This window comes from Rhizophagus irregularis, chromosome 4, assembly GCF_026210795.1.
Source record: "Rhizophagus irregularis chromosome 4, complete sequence".
NCBI lineage: Eukaryota > Fungi > Glomeromycota > Glomeromycetes > Glomerales > Glomeraceae > Rhizophagus > Rhizophagus irregularis.
Window position 1 is genome coordinate 5,089,653 of NC_089432.1, and position 25,767 is coordinate 5,115,419.

General features: G+C 30.3%; 11 protein-coding genes across 11 annotated transcripts; 6 read left to right on the forward strand and 5 right to left on the reverse strand.

The window, feature by feature from the left end:
- Nucleotides 1-1,003: 1,003 nt before the first annotated feature.
- Nucleotides 1,004-3,387, forward strand: OCT59_024401 (uncharacterized protein; the record flags this gene model as incomplete). The annotated part of the gene is made up of 5 exons (XM_025327178.2): nucleotides 1,004-1,225; nucleotides 1,328-1,400; nucleotides 1,478-1,656; nucleotides 1,753-2,083; nucleotides 2,203-3,387. The coding sequence occupies 5 exons, from the start codon at nucleotides 1,004-1,006 to the stop codon at nucleotides 3,336-3,338; spliced, it is 1,941 nt and encodes a 646-aa protein (XP_025172555.1). The 3' UTR covers nucleotides 3,339-3,387.
- Nucleotides 3,388-3,724: 337 nt separating this feature from the next.
- On the forward strand, nucleotides 3,725-4,259 carry OCT59_024402 (uncharacterized protein; the record flags this gene model as incomplete). Its single annotated transcript, XM_066135409.1, has 3 exons — nucleotides 3,725-3,869; nucleotides 4,020-4,088; nucleotides 4,168-4,259. 3 exons carry the CDS (start codon nucleotides 3,725-3,727, stop codon nucleotides 4,257-4,259), a joined length of 306 nt encoding a protein of 101 aa, XP_065991434.1.
- Nucleotides 4,260-4,299: 40 nt separating this feature from the next.
- OCT59_024403 (uncharacterized protein) lies at nucleotides 4,300-4,596 on the forward strand (the record flags this gene model as incomplete). The annotated part of the gene is made up of 1 exon (XM_066135410.1): nucleotides 4,300-4,596. One exon carries the CDS (start codon nucleotides 4,300-4,302, stop codon nucleotides 4,594-4,596), a length of 297 nt encoding a protein of 98 aa, XP_065991435.1.
- Nucleotides 4,597-5,176: 580 nt separating this feature from the next.
- On the forward strand, nucleotides 5,177-5,518 carry OCT59_024404 (uncharacterized protein; the record flags this gene model as incomplete). Its single annotated transcript, XM_025327177.2, has 1 exon — nucleotides 5,177-5,518. One exon carries the CDS (start codon nucleotides 5,177-5,179, stop codon nucleotides 5,516-5,518), a length of 342 nt encoding a protein of 113 aa, XP_025172554.2.
- Nucleotides 5,519-10,479: 4,961 nt separating this feature from the next.
- On the forward strand, nucleotides 10,480-11,656 carry OCT59_024405 (uncharacterized protein; the record flags this gene model as incomplete). The annotated part of the gene is made up of 7 exons (XM_066135411.1): nucleotides 10,480-10,582; nucleotides 10,669-10,697; nucleotides 10,772-10,784; nucleotides 10,838-10,843; nucleotides 10,924-11,108; nucleotides 11,195-11,528; nucleotides 11,598-11,656. 7 exons carry the CDS (start codon nucleotides 10,480-10,482, stop codon nucleotides 11,654-11,656), a joined length of 729 nt encoding a protein of 242 aa, XP_065991436.1.
- A 40-nt stretch (nucleotides 11,657-11,696) lies between these two features.
- Nucleotides 11,697-12,490, forward strand: OCT59_024406 (uncharacterized protein; the record flags this gene model as incomplete). Its single annotated transcript, XM_066135412.1, has 2 exons — nucleotides 11,697-11,914; nucleotides 12,055-12,490. 2 exons carry the CDS (start codon nucleotides 11,697-11,699, stop codon nucleotides 12,488-12,490), a joined length of 654 nt encoding a protein of 217 aa, XP_065991437.1.
- Nucleotides 12,491-15,618: 3,128 nt separating this feature from the next.
- On the reverse strand, nucleotides 15,619-16,104 carry OCT59_024407 (uncharacterized protein; the record flags this gene model as incomplete). Its single annotated transcript, XM_066135413.1, has 1 exon — nucleotides 15,619-16,104. One exon carries the CDS (start codon nucleotides 16,102-16,104, stop codon nucleotides 15,619-15,621), a length of 486 nt encoding a protein of 161 aa, XP_065991438.1.
- Nucleotides 16,105-16,140: 36 nt separating this feature from the next.
- Nucleotides 16,141-16,482, reverse strand: OCT59_024408 (uncharacterized protein; the record flags this gene model as incomplete). The annotated part of the gene is made up of 1 exon (XM_066135414.1): nucleotides 16,141-16,482. One exon carries the CDS (start codon nucleotides 16,480-16,482, stop codon nucleotides 16,141-16,143), a length of 342 nt encoding a protein of 113 aa, XP_065991439.1.
- A 514-nt stretch (nucleotides 16,483-16,996) lies between these two features.
- Nucleotides 16,997-17,224, reverse strand: OCT59_024409 (uncharacterized protein; the record flags this gene model as incomplete). The annotated part of the gene is made up of 1 exon (XM_025327176.2): nucleotides 16,997-17,224. One exon carries the CDS (start codon nucleotides 17,222-17,224, stop codon nucleotides 16,997-16,999), a length of 228 nt encoding a protein of 75 aa, XP_025172552.2.
- A 629-nt stretch (nucleotides 17,225-17,853) lies between these two features.
- Nucleotides 17,854-18,222, reverse strand: OCT59_024410 (uncharacterized protein; the record flags this gene model as incomplete). Its single annotated transcript, XM_066135415.1, has 1 exon — nucleotides 17,854-18,222. The coding sequence occupies one exon, from the start codon at nucleotides 18,220-18,222 to the stop codon at nucleotides 17,854-17,856; it is 369 nt and encodes a 122-aa protein (XP_065991440.1).
- Nucleotides 18,223-18,243: 21 nt separating this feature from the next.
- Nucleotides 18,244-19,322, reverse strand: OCT59_024411 (uncharacterized protein; the record flags this gene model as incomplete). Its single annotated transcript, XM_066135416.1, has 2 exons — nucleotides 18,244-18,458; nucleotides 18,518-19,322. 2 exons carry the CDS (start codon nucleotides 19,320-19,322, stop codon nucleotides 18,244-18,246), a joined length of 1,020 nt encoding a protein of 339 aa, XP_065991441.1.
- Between the last annotated feature and the right edge of the window lie 6,445 nt (nucleotides 19,323-25,767).

The window sequence follows — 25,767 nt, forward strand, 5'->3', positions numbered from 1 at the left end:
TATCAAGCATATAAAGAGAAAGTGAAAGTGAGATGTGATGGTAAAGGAGATGTTAGTAAGGATAGCAAAGATACAGTAAAGATAGATGAGATGATAGAAATTGTGGTGGATAAATTTATTCTCGAAAAACTATAGAATCATATGGCAAAATATAAGATCTAATTTAAATATAATACATAATTTATAATTATTTATAGTACTTATTTAGTCTTACGAGAGTATACCAAGGAAATCTGGAAGCGATGACATCGACTTCATCAAATGATCCTTAGGTGAGCAAAGTAACTACAGTACTTTACACGACAAATTGTTACAAAGGGTTCTTTTAAACAGCTAATGATACCAATGATAAAAAGAGAAACTGAATTTCAAGATGTTTTTTCGGAGGTTCATATAAAGAGGTTAAAAAGAGAAAAAATACAGAATCTACTTTTTAAACTTTATTCTTCAATAAACAGTTTAATTATAGATTATATCTTTTGTAGCGTGGGTTTTATATTAGAAAGATTGGAAAATCACAAAAATAATAAAATTTATAAAAAGATCAAAACATGTATTTAGCATTAAACCATACTAATTACAGTCTATTCTAGTATATCCCTATTGTTTGATGTGTAGAACGAACGGGTATATCCGTATATGTAGTTAGATAGATTCGTCCAATTATATGCTTGGTCTACATATTTTTGTAATATTCAGTTGTGAAAATGTAAAATTTTTTATATTTATACTTGTCTAATAAAGAAATGCAATTATCAAAAAAAAAAAATTAAACAATCATAGTATTACGTTTTGCTTACTACGAAAAGTCTAACAGTCGAAAACGCAATAAAAGTCAGGTGCTCAATGATCGACTTATGTACATTGAAAAACATTTTACAAATTTAGTTAGTGTAAAATTGTGTTATAAATTTAATCATTTCTTTTCTCAGAAAATCTAGAATTAAAACAAAAAAAAAAATTTCCACGGTAAAAAATATATATAGTAATATTTATATACAGTATGTCTGAAATGAATGAATGGATTAATTGGATTGAAGAAGAAGTTGTATCCAAGAAACATATTAAACATTATGAGTATAAATATTTTAGTAATATTCAAGAAATTGGTATTAGTAGTTTTGGAAAAGTTTATCGTTCAAGTTGGAAAAATTCGGATCAATATGTTGCTTTAAAATCTCTTCTTAAGTTTGATAATATTATCATTAAAGAACTTGTTCATGAGGTGATTACAAAAACTTTTTATTTTATTCTTTAATAGATATATTTTTTTATTTTTTGTATAAATAAATATTTTCTAAAAAAAATTATTAAAATTTATTCTTAGCTTGAATTTCAACGTGAAGTTGCTTTCCATAATAATATTATTAGCTTTTATGGGATTACTACTTCAGATCAAGGTATAAAACAATTACATATACATTTGTTATTATTATATACAAATAATAATAAAATCTTTTTTTTAAAAAAAAAATAGAAAACCAAAATGATAAAAAATATTTATTAGTTATGGAATACGCTGATGGTGGTTCCCTCAAAAATTATTTAAAAGAAAATTTTAATAATCTTACTTGGATAGATAAATATAAACTAGCGTATCAGTTGGCTTGTGCTATAGCATTTTTACAAGATGAAGGGATTGTACATCACGATTTGGTAATTTTTTAATTTATTTGATTAATATCGTTTGTTTAAAATTGTTTATTATTCATTTATATTAATTCATATTTTATTTATTCATTCTTATTATAGCATTCCAATAATGTATTAGTTCATCAGGGTACAATCAAATTGACCGATTTTGGATTATCAAAGAAAATTGATGACGAATATAAAGCGCAATCAGATTTATCTATTGTCCCTTATATCGATCCAAAAAGATTAAGTACAAGATCTTATCCTTTAAATAATAAGAGCAACGTATATAGTATTGGCGTTCTTTTATGGGAGATATCAAAAGGTCAACCGCCCTTTTATTCTGAAAGTGAATCATATGATAACGATTTGGCCAAGAAAATTTTACAGGGACTCAGAGAAAAAATTGTCCCCGATACTCCTGTTGATTATGCTAAGCTTTATACCGGTAATTATAACATTTTTATTTTTTATAGTTATTATTTTTTTTTAAATCGAATCAATAATTTATAGTTGTTATTTTTGTTTAAATCAAATCAATAATTAAATACATTTTTTTTTATTTAGAATGTTGGGACGATGAACCAGACAATCGACCATCTATACATGGGGTTGTTGAAAGATTAAAATCAATGATTTCACAATCAAGTACGACGCTTTATCAAAATGAAGATTTTAATTTAACGAGTACAAAATCTACAGAATATAATACAGAATCTACGTCATCAACTAATAATGAACAAATTATTAATCAAAATATTTTACATGAAAGTGAATTAAGCTTGAATATGAAAGAATTAGAATCTACAACATCAACAATTACGAATGATTTAAGTATGGAAGTTGATGGAATTACAAATTTTATTTTTGAAACAACAAATAAAATAAATGATGTGAATGAAAAAACGGCAAGAAAACAATATATTCTTGATTATTTTAATAATAATAATATAAAATCAAAGGAAATTTATTATTGGTTATTAAAAAATCAAAATAATAATAATAATAATATGAATTCTATCTTCTTACTCGGATATTTTTATTATTATGGAATTGAAACTGATGAAAATTATGATAAAGCATTCAATTTTTTCGTTAAAGCATCAAAACAAAATCATATTTTGGCTCAATATTTTGTTGGTAAATGTTATCAAAATGGTTATGGAATTATAAAAAATGAAAATTTGGCTTTTCAATATTTTGAAAAATTAGCTAATGATAATTATGCAATAGGACAATTAGATGTTGGTTATTGTTATAATTTAGGAATAGGAATTAAAGTAGATTTAAAGAAAGCTATTTATTGGTATGAAAAATCTTCAAATAATGGAAATATTGTAGCTATATACAAACTTGGTCAAAAGTATATAAATGGTATGGGCGTTAAAAAAGATTATGAAAAAGCTTTTGAATTATTCAAGAAATCAGCTGAAGAAGGTTATTTAGATGGAATTGTTATGTTAGGAGCTTGTTGTAGTGGTGGTATTGGAACTAATGTTGATTGGAAGAAAGCAATTGAATCATATCAAAAAGCTGCAAATTTAGGAAGTATGATTGCTCAATATAATTTAGCTAATATGTATAAAAATGGTGAAGGAATTGAAAAAGATATAAGTAAAGCAATTTATTGGTTTAAAATATCTGCTGAAAAAGGTTATTCAAATTCTCAAAAACAATTGGAAAAATTAATGAAAAATGAATAATTTATTAAATTAATTAAAATTAGATATTTATTTTATTTATAACACATCATAACTTTATATAAATGTATTATTTTTCAAATATAGACAATTTTCTGATTAATTTTTGTTTTGCGCTCGCCCACAATGCTGCGCTGTAATTTACACTGCGCCCTAGTGATAACCTGTACTAATCTTGTGACTCTTAATCAAAGATCTCATAGTTTGTACTGAAATTGCAGCTATAAAAATAATCAGTGATCTCATAGTTTGTACTGAAATTGCGGCTAAAATAGTCATTTATCTAGAATAATTTTGAGAATCATGCACCTCAGCAATGGCAATTAGGATTTCAAGACGGGGATCACCATCGTTCGAGCATCAAAAGAATTTTAACATTTGTGCTACAAATGGAAGACTTTACATTATTTTGTCTTGTTCAAGAGAACGTAATTACTCAAGCTTTTTCCTTAAGTATCAACAGAAATGAAAGTATTGGTCAAATCAAGAAAACCATCAAGAAAAAAATGCCCGAGTTTAATTTTTTCGATGCAGGTGGGCTTAAGTTGTAGAAGATTCAAGTTTGCGATGATAATGATCTAAATAAACTTACACTTCATGACAACGATCAACTTCTCATAAGTAGGAAAATTAACTGACAAACCGCTCGACAAATACATTCACATCATTATCGAACCACCTAAGCTGATACATATGAGTCTATTGAGGCAGGACTTTTAAATGAAGGAAAGAGCGCGGAATATCTAGACAGAGGTTGTATTTATAAGGCAACATTACGACATTACGTGAAAGTTGTCTTGTACTAAAAATGGAAAATATCATTTGTTTATAGAATTTATACGAGTAGCAAGAGGATTAAAACCAGATGAAGTACCTACCCCTTATAGATTTTTTCACGAACTTCCCAATAAGTCATACCGTTGATTTTTAGGCGGTGAAAATCATAAGTTTGTTTCTTATAAAAATGAAGATAATCTTTTCATCGATCATTTTTCAATTTCTTACTTGGGGTGATGATCTTGAGAAACGCCTCCGCCAGTTATATGTGAAGGAAAACATCGTGGACATATTCTGGGGTCGAAGTCTTAAAGATGATGATACAATTTGGAGTGTCTACGTAGTTCGCAATATTCCTTACCTATTCAAAAGGACAGAGAATGTCATGGAAGATCAAATGATTCGTTTCATAACAGAGGAGGAAGGGTTTGCTAACACTGAAATTCGACGACAAGGCTCCCATGATCCGCTGCCAACCCTTTAATAAGATCCCAAAAAAATTGCAGAAGGCCTTCGATGAAGCCTTAGACAATGAGTTGGGGCAGTCCTTCCGTGAAATACACTATAATCTGGTCAGCATGAGCACTGGTTATAAGCGAACTCAAGGCAAGATTACTGGAATCCCTGCTATTATACTATATGTTCGCCAGAAGGATATTCTGCGCCGCGGATGTGACAAATTCCCGGATAAGATTCGTGGTATCTAGTAGATGTGGCTTGTGCTGCAGTTCCTATGGATTTGGTGTTGGTGTTTGTCAAGTTTATCAGAAGGACTTTGAGTTAGGATCAAGTATAGGAATTTTTGAATCTGAGGGAACATCTGGAACCCTCAGTGCTGTTGTGCGTGATAAAATCTCAGATCAGATTGGCATTCTCCCATGTGAACACGTATGCAAGTTTAATGAATCAAGTACTGGGACTAGTATTATAATCCACCAGCCTTCGCATAAAGACCTAGATAATTTGCTTGTTGGTATAGCGAGTAAAAATAAAGCGTATGAAAAAATTTCAGAAGATATGTATAATATAATCAATAAACAAACAGAATTCAGTTCTAGCTTGTTATGAGGGTGATATGCGAAACAACTACTACTCCGAAGCATACCGGCATCGATGCTGCATATTGTACTTTTACAAACACAAATCGTACTTTATGTACAAACAAATGCTCAGTTCTCCCTGAAAAATTCAAAAAAGCAAACCTTCCTGGAAACACCTGTATAAATGGTTTTTATAAATGTGAAGAATTTGATAATGACATTGATGATTTTGATATCTTTAAAGTAGTAAGAGCTACAGGTTTTACCCTTGGAAAATTACTTCCTATTGGCGTTGCCATCTCCATTGATCTAACAAATGAAAGCATTAAAATTCGCAAAAGAGCAAGACAAAATTCCTACCTGTAGTGACAACGATGGCAAAGAAATATTCATCGGATACATGAAGACACCGTTGATTCAGGAAGTCAATAAAAGCGTTAGCAGTGCTATCTACTGTGTGGTTTGATCAGCAATTGGTATTTGCATTCGACTTTGAACCTGGAGACTCGGGTGGCTTCCTTCATGCAGCAATTGCAGTATGGATAACAGAACATTTCAGGTACGCCATTGCCTCTACTTATTTTGCTGTTTTTGTTATGCGGGAGTATAATCGCATCAGAAATATATAAATTATCGCATACTACATTTCTTTATTGTATAATATAGTACATCAGACTAATAAAAATTGATTTCATATTAATTACTGCATTACAAGATCAATATATCAGCCGTAAGGCAGTTTGTTAAAATTTTCGCGCGCATGATTTTTTTATGTTGATCGACAACTAGCAAACGATCTTTCTAACAAATTTTACTGTCACGGTATGCTAACATGATTTTTTTCAAATTTGCATTTAACTTCCAAGCAATTTTCAACTATCCTTGAAAGCCATTTATATAACTAGTATTATTTAACAAGTTAATCGATTTACCACTACCATTTTTTGATGTTCTAATTATAAGAGAAATAATAATTTTGTTTGAATTTAATTTAAATAACAAGTAAATACTATAATACTAAAATGGTTTTTTTGAATTAATTAATAAATTATTTTCATGCGATTTTTTTGGCAATTCGTACAGAATTTAAACTCAATAGGGCGATAGATGTAGTCCGGCAGTGTTTTTTATGCCAAATACAGGAGAATCGTTATTATTAAAATAGCAGGAATTTTCAAATGTTTTTTTATAGTGTAACAGATATGAAGGTCAAGAATGATAATTTGCTTCCTCCCGAATTTATATAATAATTAGTAAAGCTTTATGGAAAAGGTAATTGATTTAAAATTTTATAGGATTTCAGCATGATCTTGTAACTTTTCTATTTCAATTCTACCGAATTGACAAATTATTATTTTATTTTTTTTTTATCATTCAGAAAGGCCAATTTATCCTAAAATTTCCATGGACGACCCCGAATATGAAATTTTACTTATGTCATCGTGTAAAAAGAAAATGATTAATTTATATTGAAATTTGTAAATTTATTTTAAAAATTTATTTTGTTTTAATAAAATCATTGGTGCGTTAAAATATTTCCCAAAAAATGATTTTAAGGTCATATTTTTGACTTTTGTTAAGTTCATATTATGCATATGAAATATTTATTTGAACCTTTTATTTGCTTTCTTTCTTAATCACGTATAGAAAATATTTAAATCTTTTTTTATTCCAAAATTAAAGACGATTATTAAAATTTGATTAAGTTCCTTTATATTACAGATTATTTGAAAATTTTTTATCGTAATTACACAAGTAATTGGTTTAACTTAAACTTTATTTAAAAAGAATCTATATAGAATATCAAGGAAATATAAACATAATTGATCTTGCTTATCTAAAGAATCAATACTAAAATTAATAAATTTAATAGTCTTGATTATTATTCTTTATCTAGATTACCAATTTTGATATATTCTCTTGTTTAAATTAAAAAAAATAAATAAATTGTTTTCGTGATAAATTATTACAAATATTATTCGTTATATGTAAATAAAAAAAAAGTTACTTACTATTTTTTTTATGTTTCAATCTTAAATTCTCCAATATTACGCTTTCTGAAGTGGTTACAATTGAGATTTGAGTAGCGGAATTTGTATTTGTATGGATGAACTTGATAGTACACATTATATTAATTAATTACTTTTGAATATTATTTATGTCATATCCATATTCTTTTGTAGTATATCTAAAATTAAATATAAAATCAAATTACTATTATCCGACCGTCTAATTAATTTTTCAAGTTTTTTCATTAATACTAGTAATTATATTTCATACCTTGTTTCACGTTAAATAAAATCATTGATAGAGATCAAAGAACTAAAGACCAATTTTCTTCGATTGTATTAGTTTTAGTCTTTTTATTTCAGTTTGCTTAAATGTTTTGTAAATCATTTGACAATAGATCATCTATTTCACCCAGTGTTGTGACGGGGACTGGGACATGTCCTTGGATGGGACAGGACAGGACAGTCCAGGACTTGGACAAGATGTTGTTGATGTCCAGGACAAAAATTCATTATAAGAGGATATATGATTTATATATAATATTAATAAATTGGACAATATTTTGGACAGGACAGGACGAGACAAATGAATCAAAATTTTGTGGGACACTGTCCCGCCACATCACTGATTTCACCTATAGTTAGTCTTCTTGAAGGATTAGAATCTTATTAAGTTAGCAGTGCATAATCAGCGCTTTTTATAGGGTCAGGCCTAATATAAAAATTCGCAGTGCCGATCACTTACTCGTGAATAATTTAAATTTAGAATTTAAATATTTCCTGATAACGATAATTTTTATTGCATAACTTAAAAAGTAAAATATTACTATTATTAGAAGGTTTTTACAATTGTGAGGTGAGATTTTGTACCTTTTAATTTCTTGTATCACTATGTCTAAAACTTATAAATGGTAAATTTAGCGCCTTATCTGAATCTTTTATTTCTAATATAATAAATTTAAATGGGCTTTTATGTTTGTTTCAGTATCGTCATATTGTATTCGTGTATTATTTTCGGTGTGACCAACAATATAAATTCGAAAATTAAAACCAAATTCAGAACACGGCTTGATTTTTTATCAACGAAAAGATCCGTAATATATTACACTATTTCATTAAATATAGAAAAGATTATTATTTCAAATCACCGGGGGTTATCATCACCGTTGCCCAGAATTATCAATTTTTACCGGCACTATATTTTTTTAATGCTGGCCGATCATCATAATTTCAGTCACCGGTGATCATCACCCCCGGTGATACCGGTAATTAGAAAAATTCTTAATATAAAAAATTTTTTTTTTTATTATCTTTACATCTTTCTTATATCCTTTGTTTCGGTACGATTATGCTCAAATAATTAGTTTATTGTCTCGATTCGTTTTCGTTATTGAATTCGTTATATTGTATCGTTATACAATTTTTAAAACTTATCAAGAAAGTATACGCACTTTTTGTGGAAAAATCTTTTTAAGTTTTAGGTTACACCTTATTGATTGATTGTTCGAATAATGCCAATTTTTTTTTTTCAAAAAAAAAATAATAATAATTTTGTTGCTTTGTTTCTTTCTCTTCAATATTAAAATGTTCTATTTCTTTAGGACTTGTTATTTTGTTATACAGATTTTATTAAAATAATCGGTCTCCATATATATATTTATATATCCCGAATATATTAATTTCGGTTTAAAAAATCATTAGAAATAAAAAAAATGAAAAAAAACTGATGACAAAATTGTTATCTATCCGCAACTTCCATTATGATCGGTTCTTTTAGCATAACAACGTAATTTCCTGAAAGAAATTTAAATTGAGTAACTTTGAAAATTCAAATATGGTTTTTTTTTATTTAGCTGCGCTGATTCAAATCATGTGATATGCTGTAATATCAGATGTCACACTCTGCACTGAGAAGGCTTGTTTAAGTAAAATAAGCTAATCCTCTCACATCACATCAGGTTTGTATTTTAACGTGTACACAAGGTGTGGTATGATGCACATCGACAAATAATACATTTAACACATGAATACATTAAATAATAAACTACTTGGAGTGATCAGTATGTGAACAATCGCTGCTGAAAATTGCTTGAGCGAGAATTTTGAATACTTAGAAGACAAATTTATTCCGTATTATTGCGTATTACGGTAGTTAATATCCTTTAGTGTAGTGTGGGTTTCAATGAGAATTTATCTGGAGAATTGTTTAGAGTTATGGTACATTGAATTTTTAGTTTAGTACCTTAATTGCATGTCTTCCAATTGAGTTAAAAGAAGTTTTTATTAAAATGGAGTTATTATGTAATATAGAATCATTGAAAAGGTTTTATAATCTTTCTTAGAAAAGAAAATTTGATTTGAAATTAAAGCAGTGAAATAACCTTTCTAAATTTATATAGGAAATCTCGCACTTCGTTTCATATTAAAAATTGAAGATATAAAGTCATAACCTCTTAATCTCGCATCGATGCTGAATGTAAATGAAATAACATGGATTCTTGTATATGATTGTAATCTACTAAAGTATGTTCATTTATCGGTAAAACAAATCTTCATTGGGACTTGTGGTATTCATCATGAATTCTTGCTTTTACTTGAATAAGTATATCATTCGAAATATTATAATGATATAGTTATTTAATTTTGTGGTAAAGTATTATTAAAAAATTTAAAAAGGATTGATCATTTCGGTATATTATATTGGACACAATCATAATACTACTCTTAATGCTGAGATTAAAAATGAGTTTAACTATTATCGAATAGAAATGAATGTCTAGATAATTTTTTTTTCGGTAATTAACAATTACGATATCTGATATGTCGAATAACGTAATTTTAGTACTAAAATTTGTATATATTTATCTTTTATGGTAAATCCAGAAGAAAAAGATTTTATCATTATCGGTGTACTTATTAATTAATTAATATTGTCAAATATACTTACTGTATATTAAATCTTAATCAAGTTAAATAACATAAAAAGGTGACACAATACAGAGTTTGCGCGTGAATCCTTCTTTTTTTGGGCAATGACAGGATAAAGCGTTATAATATTTTATTAAAATGGTAGTTAAACAACTATTAACATGTTATTTTATTTGTAAGTAAAAATTTTAAAATTATTCACTGTTTAGTACGCAAAAATTGAATAACTGATAATTGATCAGCGAATTAATTTATTACACGTGATTACTAAAGTCAGATCTGAAATAATCGATCTGCATGCATGCTGTGTATACCTTATTTAAATAAAAAAATTTTTTCGTACTCGGATAAATATAACTTTTTCATAATAATATTATATACATATTCAAAATGTCTGAAATGAACGAATGGGTTAAGTGGATTGATGAAGCTATTGCTAAAAAGCATATTAAGCATTACGAGTATAAATATTTTAAACATATTCAAGAAATTGGTACTGGTGGTTTTGGAAAGGTTTATCGTGCGAAATGGAAAATTCATATCAATATTTTGCGTTAAAATCTCTTCTTAATATTGAAGAGGATGCTATTAAGGAACTTGTTCATGAGGTGAATATAAAATATGCATATTTATATGTTATTTCTGTTTAAAAACTTATTTTATGTATAATTTATATATTTAGATTGAGCTTCAACGTGAAGTTACTTCCATAATAACGTTATTAGCTTTCATGGAGTTACTATTTCAGATCAAGGTAATAAATAAAATATTTTTTTAAAAAAATAATATATGTTATTATATTACAATAAATTTAAAATTTATTCTTTTTTTTAGAGAATCAAAGTGACAACATTAAGACATATCTTTTAGTGATGGAGTACGCTGATGGTGGTTCGCTTAGCAAGTATTTGAAAGAAAATTTTGAGAAACTTACATGGGAAGTTAAACTTAAACTTGCTTACCAGTTGGCTAGTGCCGTATCATGCTTGCATGATGAAGACATAATACATCGTGATTTGGTGATAATTTATCAAATTTATTTATAAAATAATTATTATCAATTATATTATTTTGCCATAACAATTTATTTATTTTCTTATTATAGCATTCTAATAATGTATTAGTCAATCAAGATACTATTAAATTGGCGGATTTTGGATTGTCAAAGAGAATCGAAGCGTCAACTAAAAAGAAAAAAGATTTATTTGATGTAGTTCCTTATATGGATCCAAAGAAATTCAGCAATAGATCATATTCTTTAAATAAGAAGAGTGACGTATACAGTGTAGGCGTACTTTTGTGGGAGATATCAAGTGGTAAACCACCTTTTTATGTAGAAGGAGAGTCATATGATGGTTGTTTAGCTGTGCAAATTATGCAAGGCCATAGAGAAACTACTGTTCCTTATACTCCCATTGAATACGTTAAGCTTTATACTGGTAAGTTTAATACTTTTTTATTTATTTGTAAAAATAGTATTATAATTGAAAATTTGAATTTTTTTTTAGAATGTTGGGACGACAACCCAAAGAATGGCCATCTATTCAAGAAGTTGTTGAAAGATTAGATGGTATAATTAATCAAAGAAACGAAAATATTGATGAGAAATGACAAATAAAAATATAGTTTTAAATAGTATTGAAGAATCATCACATGGAGAATTATCTCAGGTTACTCAAGAATTCAATAAAATGAATACAAAAGAAATAATGGGAACTATGACATCAAGTAATCAAATTATTAACCAAAATTTGTTAAGTGTAATAGTTAATAATATTACAGAATTTATTTTTGAAGTGGTAAATAATAAGAGAAATAATGATAAGTTAAGACAGAAAGTTATTGATTATTTTAATAATCGAAACATAAATCCACAAGAAATTTATAATTGGCTATTTGATAATCAAAATTATAATTCAAATTCAATTTTCTTGGATTTTTTAATTTTTATGGAATTGAAACAAGTGAAAATAAAAAGATGGCTTTTGATTTATTTATTAATGCTTCTGAACAAGATCATATATTGGCACAATATTTTGTTGGTTTTTGTTATATGTTTGGAAATGAAACTTCATTAAACTATTCATTAGCTTTTAAATATTATGAAAAAGTAGCTAATAAAGATTATGCAGTAGGACAGTTGTTTACTGGGTTTTGTTATGATTATGGATATGGCATAAGTAAAGAACCAAAACTTGCTTTTTATTGGTATGAAAAAGCTGCAAATAATGGAAATATAGTAGCCATGTATAACCTTGGAAGTTCTTATAAAGATGGAAAAGGTGTTGAAAAAGATATAGATAAAGCAATTTATTGTTATAAAAAATCTGCAGAACAAGGTGATGAAGATGCTCAACATAAATTAGAAGAATTAACAAAAACCAACTGGGTATTGTTATAGTAATGGATATGAAAACTTACTCTTTATTGGTATGAAAAATCTGCAAATAATGGGAATATAGTTGGCATGTCTAATTTTGGCTATTTTTATAAAATTGGAAAAGATGTTGAAAAGGATATAGATAAAACAATTTATTGGTATAAAAATCTACAGAACAAGGATATGAAGATGCTCAAGTATGATTAGAATAATGAAAACCAAGTTATTTATGTAAATTTATTTGTAATCTGTAAACAATTTCAGTTATTTATTAATAAATCATTTGTATTATAAATGTAGTGTATACATCTTGAAATGTTTAATTTATAACTATGTTAAATATATTTACAGATAAATTTATATGGCAAATCAGCATTAATTAATATTATTAAAATTTCTTGTAATGCGACATTAAATGTTATTTTATGGGTAAAATCATCATGTATTTTTTTAAAGAGTTATATTTTTGAAGTTAGATTTTTAATTTATTACTAAACTATTGGGAAATTTACTTACCTAAATAAAGGATGAAATTAACTATAATTACTATATTTAATAATTTTATTCATACATTATATTTTTTAAATTACCAGTACTCTCAAAATTGACCAGTAAAATTTAACACAGAACATTTGATTTTAGACTATTTATTTGCACAAAATAAGTCAACAAAATTCACACTACAAGTAATACATGATTTTCACTAAAAAAATTGATCATTGATCAGTTCATGTTTAATGTTATCTGATAATATGATCAGATGCATGTTCGCATGAACATATTTTACCGTAGTTTTAGATTTGTAAGTTTTATCAGACAGTTAATGTCTAAATTAAAAATTGTAATACTGTATGGGAAAAGAATAATCATGATACTAGTTTTCATATTGACCAAATATTTTTATTCCAAAATTTTCTTTCTTTTTTTTTTTTTATGAAAAAGTGCATTTTTGTTCGGTCTCTGAAACTTAAGGAAATTCCAACCTTGTATTGTAATTTTAATTTTAAAAATATAGCTTAAACGCCAAAAAAATATCTAAATTTAATTGATATGAGATGTATTTTGTACTGTTGATTACATGTGATATAATGGGATATTTTTTTGCTTTTAAATTAATTGCAAAAGTAAATGCTATTACTAAATTTTTTAAAACTTCATTTGGCAGGTTTTGGCCAGAAACATCAATTTTTACCGGCACTATATTTTTAATGCTGGTTGATCGTCATAATTTCAGCCACCGGTGATCATCACCCCGGTGATAGTTAGAAAAATTCTATAATAAACGTTTAAAGAAAGTTTAAAAAATTTCTTGGGGTGTATAAATTTGATGAGTAAACTTGAAAAGAAACTCTCAAATAAAAATCATGAATTAGAAAATGAAATCGATTATCGAAGATTTTTTCAACTGAAGTTAAATCAGTTTCAGAACACTGTGGAATATTGGACTGTAAAGTTTCAAATTATTTTTCATAACTTATTTGGATTTTTGAGGCTGATTCCTATAAAAAAGGAAAATTAAAAAAATTTAATTAAAAGCTTTGAATATATTTTTTTCAATATTTGGGATTTCCGGTTTTCATGTTGAAGCCGATTTCCTAAAAAAGAAAAAAAGGTCAGAAATGATTTCTTTTAATAGTCTAGAATTCATTCTTTTGAAACTTACCTGGGATAAAAAAAAAATTTTTTTTTAAACCATAACTTGGAAATCCAGCGCCCATTTCGGATCATTTCGGAGCTGGTTTCTCTACAAAGATGGATTTGGTAAAATATACTCAGCTGAATGGTCAGTTCCTTCTTTTTTTAAAAAAAGATAAATTATTTCAATATTACAGTATAAAAATCCTTTTCTTTCTATGCTTTTATTCAAAAATAAAAGTAAATTGATAAGTAAAAAAGATGATAAAAAATTAAGAATTTCCGATTAAAAGAAAAAGTTTTTTTTTAAAAAAAATTTTGGTCATTGACATGTTAAAAAAGGACAAAAATTAGTAATAAAAAAATAAAAAATCAAATCGTTTATTAAACGTTTCTTCGAAAAAGTTCAAAATTCTAAAAGAGGAAAAGTTTCGATAAAGTTTAAATTTTAAAAAGGGGAAAGTTTTGATAGTTTAAAATTTTATTAAATGCTATACATAGTGACTAATTTAATATAAATAGCGAAAGGTTTCAAAATATTATTTATTTATTTTATTTTATGTGAAGAATGGCAGGATCATCAAAAGGGCAAAACTAACTTATTAAGGAAAAAAACCCAAGGTTTCAAAATATTTATTTTATTTTATTTATTTTATGTGAAGCCAGACAGCCAAATAAACAGGATAAACTCCCATCGGAGTACAATCCTAATTCTTGTCATCATCCCGCCAGGAACCAATAAAAGCTCAAGGAAGGACCCTAACTTCTAATTATATAAGAGGGCCATAGCTTATCTTACCGCTACGGCCAACGTAAGGATAAGGAACATCCATGATAATAAAAGAAAACCATAACGAATGTAAATATATAACAATCTATATAAAAAAAGATCCATATTTTTCTTTTGACCAAAAGGCTACCAACCGTAAATACTGTCATGGTTGGAATGATTCACACTATTCTAAATTGTTATCTAAAAAAAAGATAAAAAAGAAAACCAAAAGCATGATAGCATATACAAATTAAGAAAAGAAACCTAAATATAATAACGAAAATAATTGACTCTAAAACTAAAAAAAAATTATATATTAGCAGAGGAACCTGAAGGATCTGCTTCTGAAGAGTCGTCAGCTTTAGCAGGGATGTAACGCCTTCATTTTAATCGATCAATGGAACCATATATGGGTATGGGTAAAGTGTGATGTAGTAAGACGTTTGTATGGACGTCTTTCGATTTCCTTGGTATCATCAGAAGTAATGACATTCGAATCCTATTGCGAAGGATTGTTAATATAATATCTTCCGCCTTTAGAAGGAACGTAAAGTTCATCATTCGTCATAGGTGGGATAACAGATATGCTCTTTCCAAGATTAAAGGCATCGTTGAAGGTGGTCATTTCTTGGTAAAGTTTAAGTTGGAAGTTAATATTACCTTCCATCATGCTATATCGTGAAGCGAGATTCGACATATTTTGGTGGTGATACTCAGATCGTAAAGAATGCCATTTTATGGCTCAGTTATGGCATTCGTAATGTTTAACACTTGTGCCGTGTAGGGCAGCTTCTTGCTTTCCTTTCCCTTTAATAAGGTCTTGAATACGATCATTTTCTTTGACAAGCAATTGTTGACGTTCCTCAAGAGATGAGCGTGAAGGAGGTGGTGTTGATTTACGTTCAAGATCCAACTTATACATATAAGTAAACCATTCGCGAGATCCAGGAATAATAAATTCACCTGAGGCCGTATAAAGAGGCTTCTTAGGAATAATGTCTTTGTATTTTGACGGAAAAAACCCATTCGGGATAGGGTTATATTGTTCGACCGTATAAATTAAAAGGTCTTTCTTGGGAGTAATCTCCTGATTGTAAGGAATCTTGAAGCCATAGTCGGGATAATCAAGACCATGGGTGTATTGAAGATATTTAATCGGCTTGTAGATATATTGCGATGGTAAAAATAAAAACCGGTAGCGTTGAGCAGTAATCAGCTGGTGCTTCATTGTATCAAGGCGATTATGTTCCTTGGCATGAAAAATTCATCGGCATGCCCTATGATGGCGTATTTTCTGCGCTTTCGCTATTTTAGCATTTTTACTACGCGTAACTGAAAAGGTGTCCAGCCATTTACGATACATTTGCTTATTCACATGATGTATAACTAAGCCTTTAGTACGAGCAAGATAAGATTCCTTATAACTAATTCCCAATCGTTGGGATACAACATCTTTTTTCCATCTGCAATTCCATCTGTCATGTAACAAATTAGCATGTGAGCGCTTGTCGTTGACCGGAGTAGTAATGGTTGAGGTGAGGTCCTGACGTCCATGATTTCGGACATTATTGAAAGTATCATTACGAAAGAAAAGTTGTTGATGCATAACACAGGAGCGTCTACATTGAGACATAACAAAGGGGCTAGGAACTTGACATTTATTACAAGGGTGTAAAACGGTGAATGTGATGGTTGTTGAGAACAAGGGATATATTCCAAAATGAAAATGATATTTCTTATATGTGAAATTAAAAAAAGTACGAGTCGTAGTATTATGTTCACGTAAATTATTAGCACGTGATGAAATCATTTCTTTACGAGCCAATAATCTATCTCGAATAAAAGAAAAAAATTTTTGTTGTATTTTGCGAGGTAAAACTCTTTGTGAAGAAAAAAAGTGTGTAAGCATACAACTAATTCTATATTTGTCATTCAGTGTTGAGCTCGTGTTGTGATAAAAGATAGGGGTACTTTTCATATGATAATCATTTGTGTAAATTTTAAGATGAATATCATTGGTGTTTTGAGGTAGATCATTTAACTTGAAAAAGTAACTTCTTGATCGTCTGATTTCATAAATCTTGTTGTATCCAGCCCTATTTGGACGGGTCACGTGAAATTTAGAAAAACGGAAATTTTCCCACCGGCGAAGAAGAGGAAGAAGGTTTATTAAAAGGTTTTTTACTATGAGAAGTGTAAGAAGGAGTTGAAGGAGCGTGAGATATAATATCTTTACGAGTAGAAATTTTGTCTAAAACTCTTTTATTAGAGTGTTGGTTAAGGTTAGTGAAATCATTATTTGGTTTTTCGTAACTTTCATAATCGTCTATGCGAAGAAAAGAGGACATATTTCCTTGGGTTTGGGTATAATAAGAACAGTAAAACCTCATCTTATGCCCGAGGCACCCTTCCGGGCTTCTACCTCTTAAGAGTGTTTATAAAATAAAACTTATAATGAAACCTACGCTATTTACTGTGGAAAACTAACAAAAATAAAAAAAGGGGAAAGAGTTTTTTTTTTTTTCCTCCCAAGGTTTCAAAATATTTATTTATTTATTTTATTACTAAAAGAGTGTTAGAACCCAGACTATTACAAATAAAAGAAGGAAGAGTTCAAAAAGACTTGAAACTAATATATGTGTATAGACCTTTGTTCGTCATCCCCTACGGGACCCCACTCTTCGATCTGTACTATTTGATAAAGTAGGACTACGCTAAAAAATCAAATGGGAACAATCAAAAAGCTAATCTAAAAAAAAAGAAAAGTTAGTTGATCCGTATTTTTCTTTTGGCCTAAGCCACCACCTGTAAATACTGTCATAGGTGGAATGGTAAACACTATTCTTATTGTATATACTATCATTGTAAGTTTAAAAAGATAAAAAAAAATAAGAAATAGACAACGTCTATATATAAAAATGATTCCAAAATAATGAAATACTAATCTATGAATTCAGATATGAGAACATTAATAAAATTATTTAGACGATCCTGCCTGCTCAGAATCAAGAGCTAAAGGAGTATCTAGGCGAGAGCGTTTACGTATGCCATAAGAACTCGAGTTATTATCAAAGTTGCGATCATTATGTTTCGAAGGACGGTATTCAATTTCTTTGGTGTCATCGGACGTGGATGACTCGGTAGGGAGTGTATTATCCTTATAAAAGAATACTGATCGTGTGGTAATACACTTTAAACTAAGAGGAGCTAATACGCCAGGGTAGTTAATAAAAAAAGAATCTATTTCCGATTGTAAGAGTTTCTTCTTTTTGCTTTTCTTTTTCTTGGAAGGGGTAATAGGTTGAGAATTTTTCATATTAACATGATAAACATCGCTCCACCTCATTAAATCAGACACTTGACGTTGTCAATATTTAACGTTTTTAGAACTAGTGCCATGGTATAAGGCTAAATCATGAATTCTAATATCTTCTTGTATTATAAGATCGGTTATTTCCTTTGAACGTTCTTCTAGATGCTGTTGATAACGAACTCTAGAAGCTTCACCTTCAACAGTAAGTTCATCAATTCTAGCGGTAAATTTAGCATCATCTGCTTTTCTAAGGCGTTCATCATGGGTATCTAAATCCAATTGATACATATAAGTAAACCATTCCCTAAAGCCAGGGCAATAAATGAACCAAAATGATCATAAATAGGATCAGGTGGTATTATATCTCGATATTTGAGAGGAATAAACATGTCCGGAGTAGGATTATAAGGAGCGACCGTATATAATATTTCATTGTTAAGAACTGAAGCTGAAGTCGTAGCTGTGGCAATGGAAAAATTACTTGTAGCCTTTGGTCGGCTGGTCGTATTCGTATTAGTACCAAAATAATGAGGAATAGTAAAATTATAATCCTTTTGTTTGGGAATATCAACAGTTTTCTTATAACGTAAGTGTTTGAGAGGAGTCGTAAATTTTTGAGATGGTAAGAAAAGGAATCGTCCTTTTTTAGCCGTGGCCAGTTTCGTTGATGTACTGGAAACAGCTCCTGGTTTAGTAACTTCTTGTGATAAGATACGATGACAAGAGCGTTCGAATCTAATTTGCTGCTTTTTAGCTGTCCTCAGATTAGGACTTGGAGTTAGTTGGAAGTTATTCATAAGTTTGTGATAAATGTGAGTACGTCCAGGTCTGAGTTTACGATTTGAATTGCAAACAACATATTTTGAGTTATAAGAGATGCCCGTTCTTGAGGAGAATATCGATTTTGATTCTTTTTTTATCCATCGGTCAAATGTCAAATTAGCGTGGAACTGTTTATTTTGATGTTGATTACTACATGTAAAATCACCATGTTCGTTTCGTACAAAAGCTATTGCAGCTGGGTATTTGTGAAAAAAATGTAAGCCACATCCATATCTCTTATTAAACATTACTATAGGACAAGGAACCTCACAAGGTCGAGGTAGAATAGATAAGCCTTTTGTCTCAATCATATGGTCACAAGGGATAAAGATACCAAAATGAAATCTATATCTTTTGTACGAGAAATTAAAAAAAGTTTTCATTGTTGTATTCTTATTGTTGATTTTACTCTCACGTGACTTGATAAACGTGATTCTATCTAATAACTTTTGGCGTATCATATCAAAATATTTTTTTTGAATACTGTTAATCGAATAATCACATGACCAGTGATCATGTTACGAATGTTACGAATGTTACGAATGTTGCAAATGTTACGAATGTTTAATATGTTTAACATGTTAAACATATGCAACATATTAAATATATAACACATATTTAACATATTACATTTGTTAAATATATAGCATTTATTTAATATTCTTAACATGATTAGCATAGAATTTATTGTTATAAATACATGCGTTCTAAATCAATGTAATAATAGATAATTCTGTTATATTTTAATAAAAAGCATTTATTAAATAAATTACATCAGGAAGTCACGGGAAAAATATTCATCAAATGTACATCGGTCACTTGATGTACATCATAAAGAAACGCTGAACATCGGACCCTGCAATGTACTACTGATGTCACAACATTTGATGTTCATCGCCAAATTAAAGATGTTCATCACCTGTACATTACGATTAATTAACACATTTATTAATGATATTAAAATACATGCGTTATTTATTATTATACTATCATTATACTATACAAATGTATTATTAACTAATTAATATAATATCTATGGCTATTTTAAATCTATATAATATGTTAAATACTAGATAAAAATTGATTTCCAAAATAAACCTATAAAGAAAAAAATGAAAATGTTAATAAAACTTTTCGTTAAAAATAAAAAAAAGTAAAATTCGAAGGGATATATATACCTTCGAAATAGGATCCAGTCGCGTCTTGGACCTACAAAAGAAAAAAAAATGAAACCGTTAGTAAAAACGTTTCGTTAGAAAAAATAAAAATTTGAAGGTACTGTATATACCTTCGAAATTCCATATAACTGAGTGATCCCAGATCCTACAAAAAAAAAGCAAACAAAAAACGTTAGTTTACGTTTCTAAAAGAAAAATAAAAAAATCCAAGTTTCGAAGTGAATTGAAATCTTCGAAACTTACCAATCCGTTAAGATTCGTCTTCTTTTTCCGTTCTTCAGAAACCCACCCAAGATCTAAAAGAAGAAAAAGAATTAGAAATAACAAAAAAAATTAAAAAAATTAAAGATTCGTATTGTCCTTACGAATCTTTGGGTTTTCTGTTCTTCAGAAGCCCACCCAAAACCTAAAAATCAAAGAAAAGAACGGTTAGAAACCGTTCATAATAATAAAATAAATAAAAATAAACCAAAGATTCGTACTTACGAATTTTGGTTTTTTCCATTTTTCAGAAGACACCCGAGAAACCCAAAACCTAAAAATAAAATAAAAAGAACGGTTAGAACCATTCATAGTATTAAAAAAAATAAATCTAAGGTTCGTAATATAATACTTACGAACCTTAGTTCTCCATTTTCCGTTCTTCAGAAGACCACCCGATGGAACCTATAAAAAATAAAATAAAAAGAACAGTTAGAACCGTTCATAGTATTAAAAAAATAAATCTAAGGTTCGTAATATAATGCTTACGAACTTTAGTTTTTTGTTTTCCGTTCTTCGGAAGATCACCTGACAGAACTTATAAAAAATAAAATAAAAAGAACGGTTAGAACCGTCCATAGTATTAAAGAAATAAATCTAAGATTCGTAACTGAATATAATACTTACGAACCTTAGTTCTCCATTTTCCATTCTTCGGAAGCCCTTTCGAGACACCGAACCTATAAAAAAAAGAAAGGAACGGTTAGTAAACCGTTTCATAATAATAAAAAAAATAAAAAAAAACCAAGATTCTTACGAATCTTGGTTCCTCTTTGCGAAATCCCCTTCCACCATCCCCCTTTCCCAGTTTTTTACCTTAAAGTCTGGTTTCGTGAACAAGCTGGCGTCCTACAAAAAAAAAACAATGAAAAAGAAACGTTAGATCGTTTCTTAAATTAAAAATAACAAAAAATCTTCCACTTTCCAGTTTCTTACTACCTTAAAGTCTGGTTTCATAGTATTCAAGCCAGCGTCCCCCTAGTAAACGTCCTACAAAAAATAAAATAATAAAGAGAAACGTTAGTTCGTTTCTTAAATTAAAAATAACAAAAAATCTTCCCCTTTTCAGTTTCTTACTACCTTAAAGTCCGGTTTCATAGTATTCAAGCCGGCGTCCCCCTAGTAAACGTCCTACAAAAAATAAAATAATGAAAAGAAACGAAAAAAAAAGATAAAATTAAAAAAAAAATAAAAAAAAAATAAATTAAAAAAAAGTAACGAAACTTACAGGTGTGAGAAAAAGAAGAGAACGAAAGGGAAGTGAAGGACGAAAGGAAAGGGAAGGATATAGGAGAAGGACGAAAGGACAAGGGGACGAAGGGAAGTGAAAGAAAGGGAAAAAAAAAGTTTAAAGTTTTTTATTAGACTTTTTTTTATCAAAAAAAAGATCGATCGGCAAACTGATCACATGATACCGATCAATACTAACTGAAATTTACTAGTTAGTAATTATATTTTTATTATAGCAAAGATATGTACATTGAATATTTATTATTAAATGCTGCACATCATGATAAAAATTTCATTGATGATGTTCATTAATGTTAAATATTACTTGTACATTAAAAAGAATGAATATTGCAATGTACATGATTTGCATAAATGTATATGTAATGTACATTTTTTTCGTAACTTCCTGATGTATCTCATTGTTTATTTTATAGTTTGTTATATTTGTGAGTCAGTATTTGCGTCTGAGTGTATATGCCCGTGTGCAATACCGTATTCGCATTTGACTGAAATTTCATTTTATTTTATTGTGTAACCTTCGTAAATCGATCGACAGTGATACATTTACTAATAATTTCATATAGTTTATTTCACTTTGCGTTCATTAACATTATTTAATATTTATTTTATTCATAATCCTTCTGCTTACCATACACCCATACGCTTATTTTTATAAGCATACAAGAACTGGCATAACAAATTGGTGCCTTCTGCCAGAATCCCGATTTCCCATTATTTTAGTCCCCTTTTATGTTCTAAAACCATTTCAATCGCAATGATATACACGACGCTATACATAGACAATTAGGGCTAAATAACATAACCACTTATCATCGTGATCTATCGTGTAATAATTGTTACCCATCTGAGATCCCCTTAACCCCACTTTTCAACACTTTTTGGATTGGATTTCTTCTAATTATCCAGTTATAGAATATACCCGATACACTCAACAATACTTTGAAGAGGTTGCTTATTCAATCACTAACGCGGATATTGACAACGCCATACATAACCTATTGTTCAGTATCCGATACACTGATATAGAACCAATAGATTATACCCTTTTGCGTCATGATCTTATTAACGCCTATAATCTAACCAACAGTTTTTAGCAGGATCCTAACGAAGTCCTTTATCAAGTCAGTGAGACTACTACCTCACCAGAACCTGAAGCTTTAAGTGATACAACATCAGAGAATTCTGAGGAAGAAATTCCCCATTTACATATTCCACTACCACCTATTTACAACACACCGAATAACCCAGCTCCAGTAATTCCACTGGTAATTAATATGGCCCAACCTAACCAGCAGGACTTTCAGCAATTACGAGCGGCAATCACAGCATTAACCCAGGTATTGCCGAATACCAACAATGCTTTGGTCGGGAATACACAGGCCATTGCCAACCCGCCAAGACGAGGAGGAAAGGTGGCTGAACTGCCATCATTCTATGGAAGCAATCAGGACCCGGTCGCATGGTTCGAGGATTTTACTAGAGCTTGCAATGCTAATGGTATAGCAAATGGCCGTAAATTGGAAGTAGTGCCGGCCTATCTTAAGGGCGCTGCTTCTACATGGTGGAATGCTAATCAGGCGTTACCAAACAATAACCCTAATAAGATCACCGTGTGGACCGGCAATAATAACAATACCGATTTTATCCAGAATTTCCCAGCGGCTTTTAGGACTCAAACCCTAGTCAAAATCTGGACCACAGAACTAAAACAAAGGCGACAACAACCTGGCAAGGATGTAAATACCTACGCCGCCGCCTTACAAGAACTATACCGAAGGGTAGAGACGAATGCTTTCGCCTATCTCGAAGCAATCAAGGCTTGGAAATTTGTAAACGGTCTATTGCCTGACCTATATGTCACCGTTAAGCCTCACAATGAACAAACATGGAATGGCGCGGTGGATAGAGCTAAAGCGTATGAGTTAACGCATAAGGATCAAGGCGCTGTCAGCGCATACCTCAATAAATTTACGCCGATGACAACTACTGACCATACCGGCGATTTACTTAAGGCCATCCAGGATTTATCTAAACAAGTGCAGTCGATAGGTAATGGATATAGAGGCTATCGGAATAATAATAGTTTCCGAAATGCCAACCAGCAAACGGTCCAAACAACACAAGGTAGACCGAATCAGGTCGTATGTTATTCATGTGGAGAACCGGGACATATATCTAGGACTTGTCCGAATAGAAATAATGTTGCTGGACGTCCCAATAATATTCCGAGAAATAATAATACCCCACAACCAACAAATACAAATGACCAACTTGCGCAGATACAACAATTGCTGGCCCAATTGGTATCGCAAGAAAGTACCGAAGACCAGCATTTAAACTAGGAGGCGTACCTCAGGAGGGTGAGCGTACACGCCAGACAACAATTCCCTCGAATTTGACGCTATTGGAAACATATCCCGCTACAAGAACTACCCGAAGTAAATCTAGACTTGATCTGACTATTGGAACCGTAAAGGATAAACCTCCGGAAGAAGAGATAATAGTACGAACCATACAAAGCTCTGGTAAATCTAAACAACCAATAAGGTCAACTGGAGTAAAGAAAGTCGAACCTAAGAAGGTGGTCAAAAAGAAGTCTGCCGCAGTAGCCCCAATTTACAAAATGATAGAACCATATACGCCGCAGCAGTTCTTTGATCAAAAGGCCGATATTACGAATGGCCAGTTGCTGGCAATGAACCCAAAGTTCAGCTTAACAGTGGCCAAACAGCTAAGAAAACCGGTTGTTAGGACAAAAACTGAAGAACAAGATAAAAAACTGGTTAAGAAAGATGATGAAATTCTGAATAATGGAAATGTTTCTGAAGTTGAAAATCTCATGCAGGTGGCTAATACCGCCGGACCGAATGATGATCGAACTTCGGCATTATATTGTGAAGCCTCGATTAAACACATAAGATTCCCGCTGATCGTTGATTCTGGATCGGCTGGAAGTATTATTTCCTTATCATTATTGAAAGATTTAGATATGGAAATAACGAAAGCCTCAAAAACTATTATGGTGAATGTAAATGGAGAGCGTCGACGACCATTGGGCGCTGTAACTGACATACCGTTGAAGATACATGAATGCATCATTCCGGTGGATGCCATTGTTACCGATGCTAATTCATATTCTGCTATAGTCAGAAATGATTGGCTGCGTAAGACCAAGGCCGTTCTGGACTATAACAACAATCGGATGACCATCAAGTGGAAAGATCAGGTTTTAGAAGTGACCACCGAATGTAGAGAAATGCCCCACCACATAACTAGCATCGAGATACCGAATATAGAAGCCGAAGAAGAGGTTGAGGATGAATCCGAAAAGGAAGTTGATGAAGAAGCCGTAGAAGAATCGGAAGAAGAATATGAAAGTGACGACGAGGAGACACAAGAGCAGCTATTCTGTAACGCCGGATATATTACTCAGGAAAAGGTGCAAGAAATCGAAGAAGAATTAAAAGAAGGAAATTTCGTCAGTAATGAATATTACTACCAGTATGAAGAAATTGAAAAAGGAAAATTTTATACCAGAAAATTGGACGAAGAATAACATCGGAAATTCGATGATTTTATGGAACGATATCAGGATCTGTTTGCCTGGGATCCTAATGACTTCAGAAGAACATCGGTAGTTACACATAAAATCAATACCGGAGAAGCTACCCCGGTTGGACAAAGATTCTACTGAACATCTTATCAAAACCAGCTGTTCATAAAAGAAGAAATACAACGATTATTGAACGCCGGTTTAATAACTCCATCAAAAAGTCAATGGACTTCACCAGTTGTAGTGGTGGAAAAAAAAACGGCAAGAAACGTCTTTGCGTGGATTATCAGAAGTTAAATCAAGTAACGAAACGAGACTGATATCCCTTGCCGAGAATCGATGACATGCTGGAAACGTTATCCGGATGTCAATGGTTTTCCTCCCTTGATCTTGCCAGCGGGTTTTGGCAGGTCAAACTTAGTCCGAAAGACAGGGAAAAATCGACGTTTATCACCCGTTTCGGAACCTACGAGTTTACGGTTATGCCATTCGGCCTATGTAATGCTCCCGCCA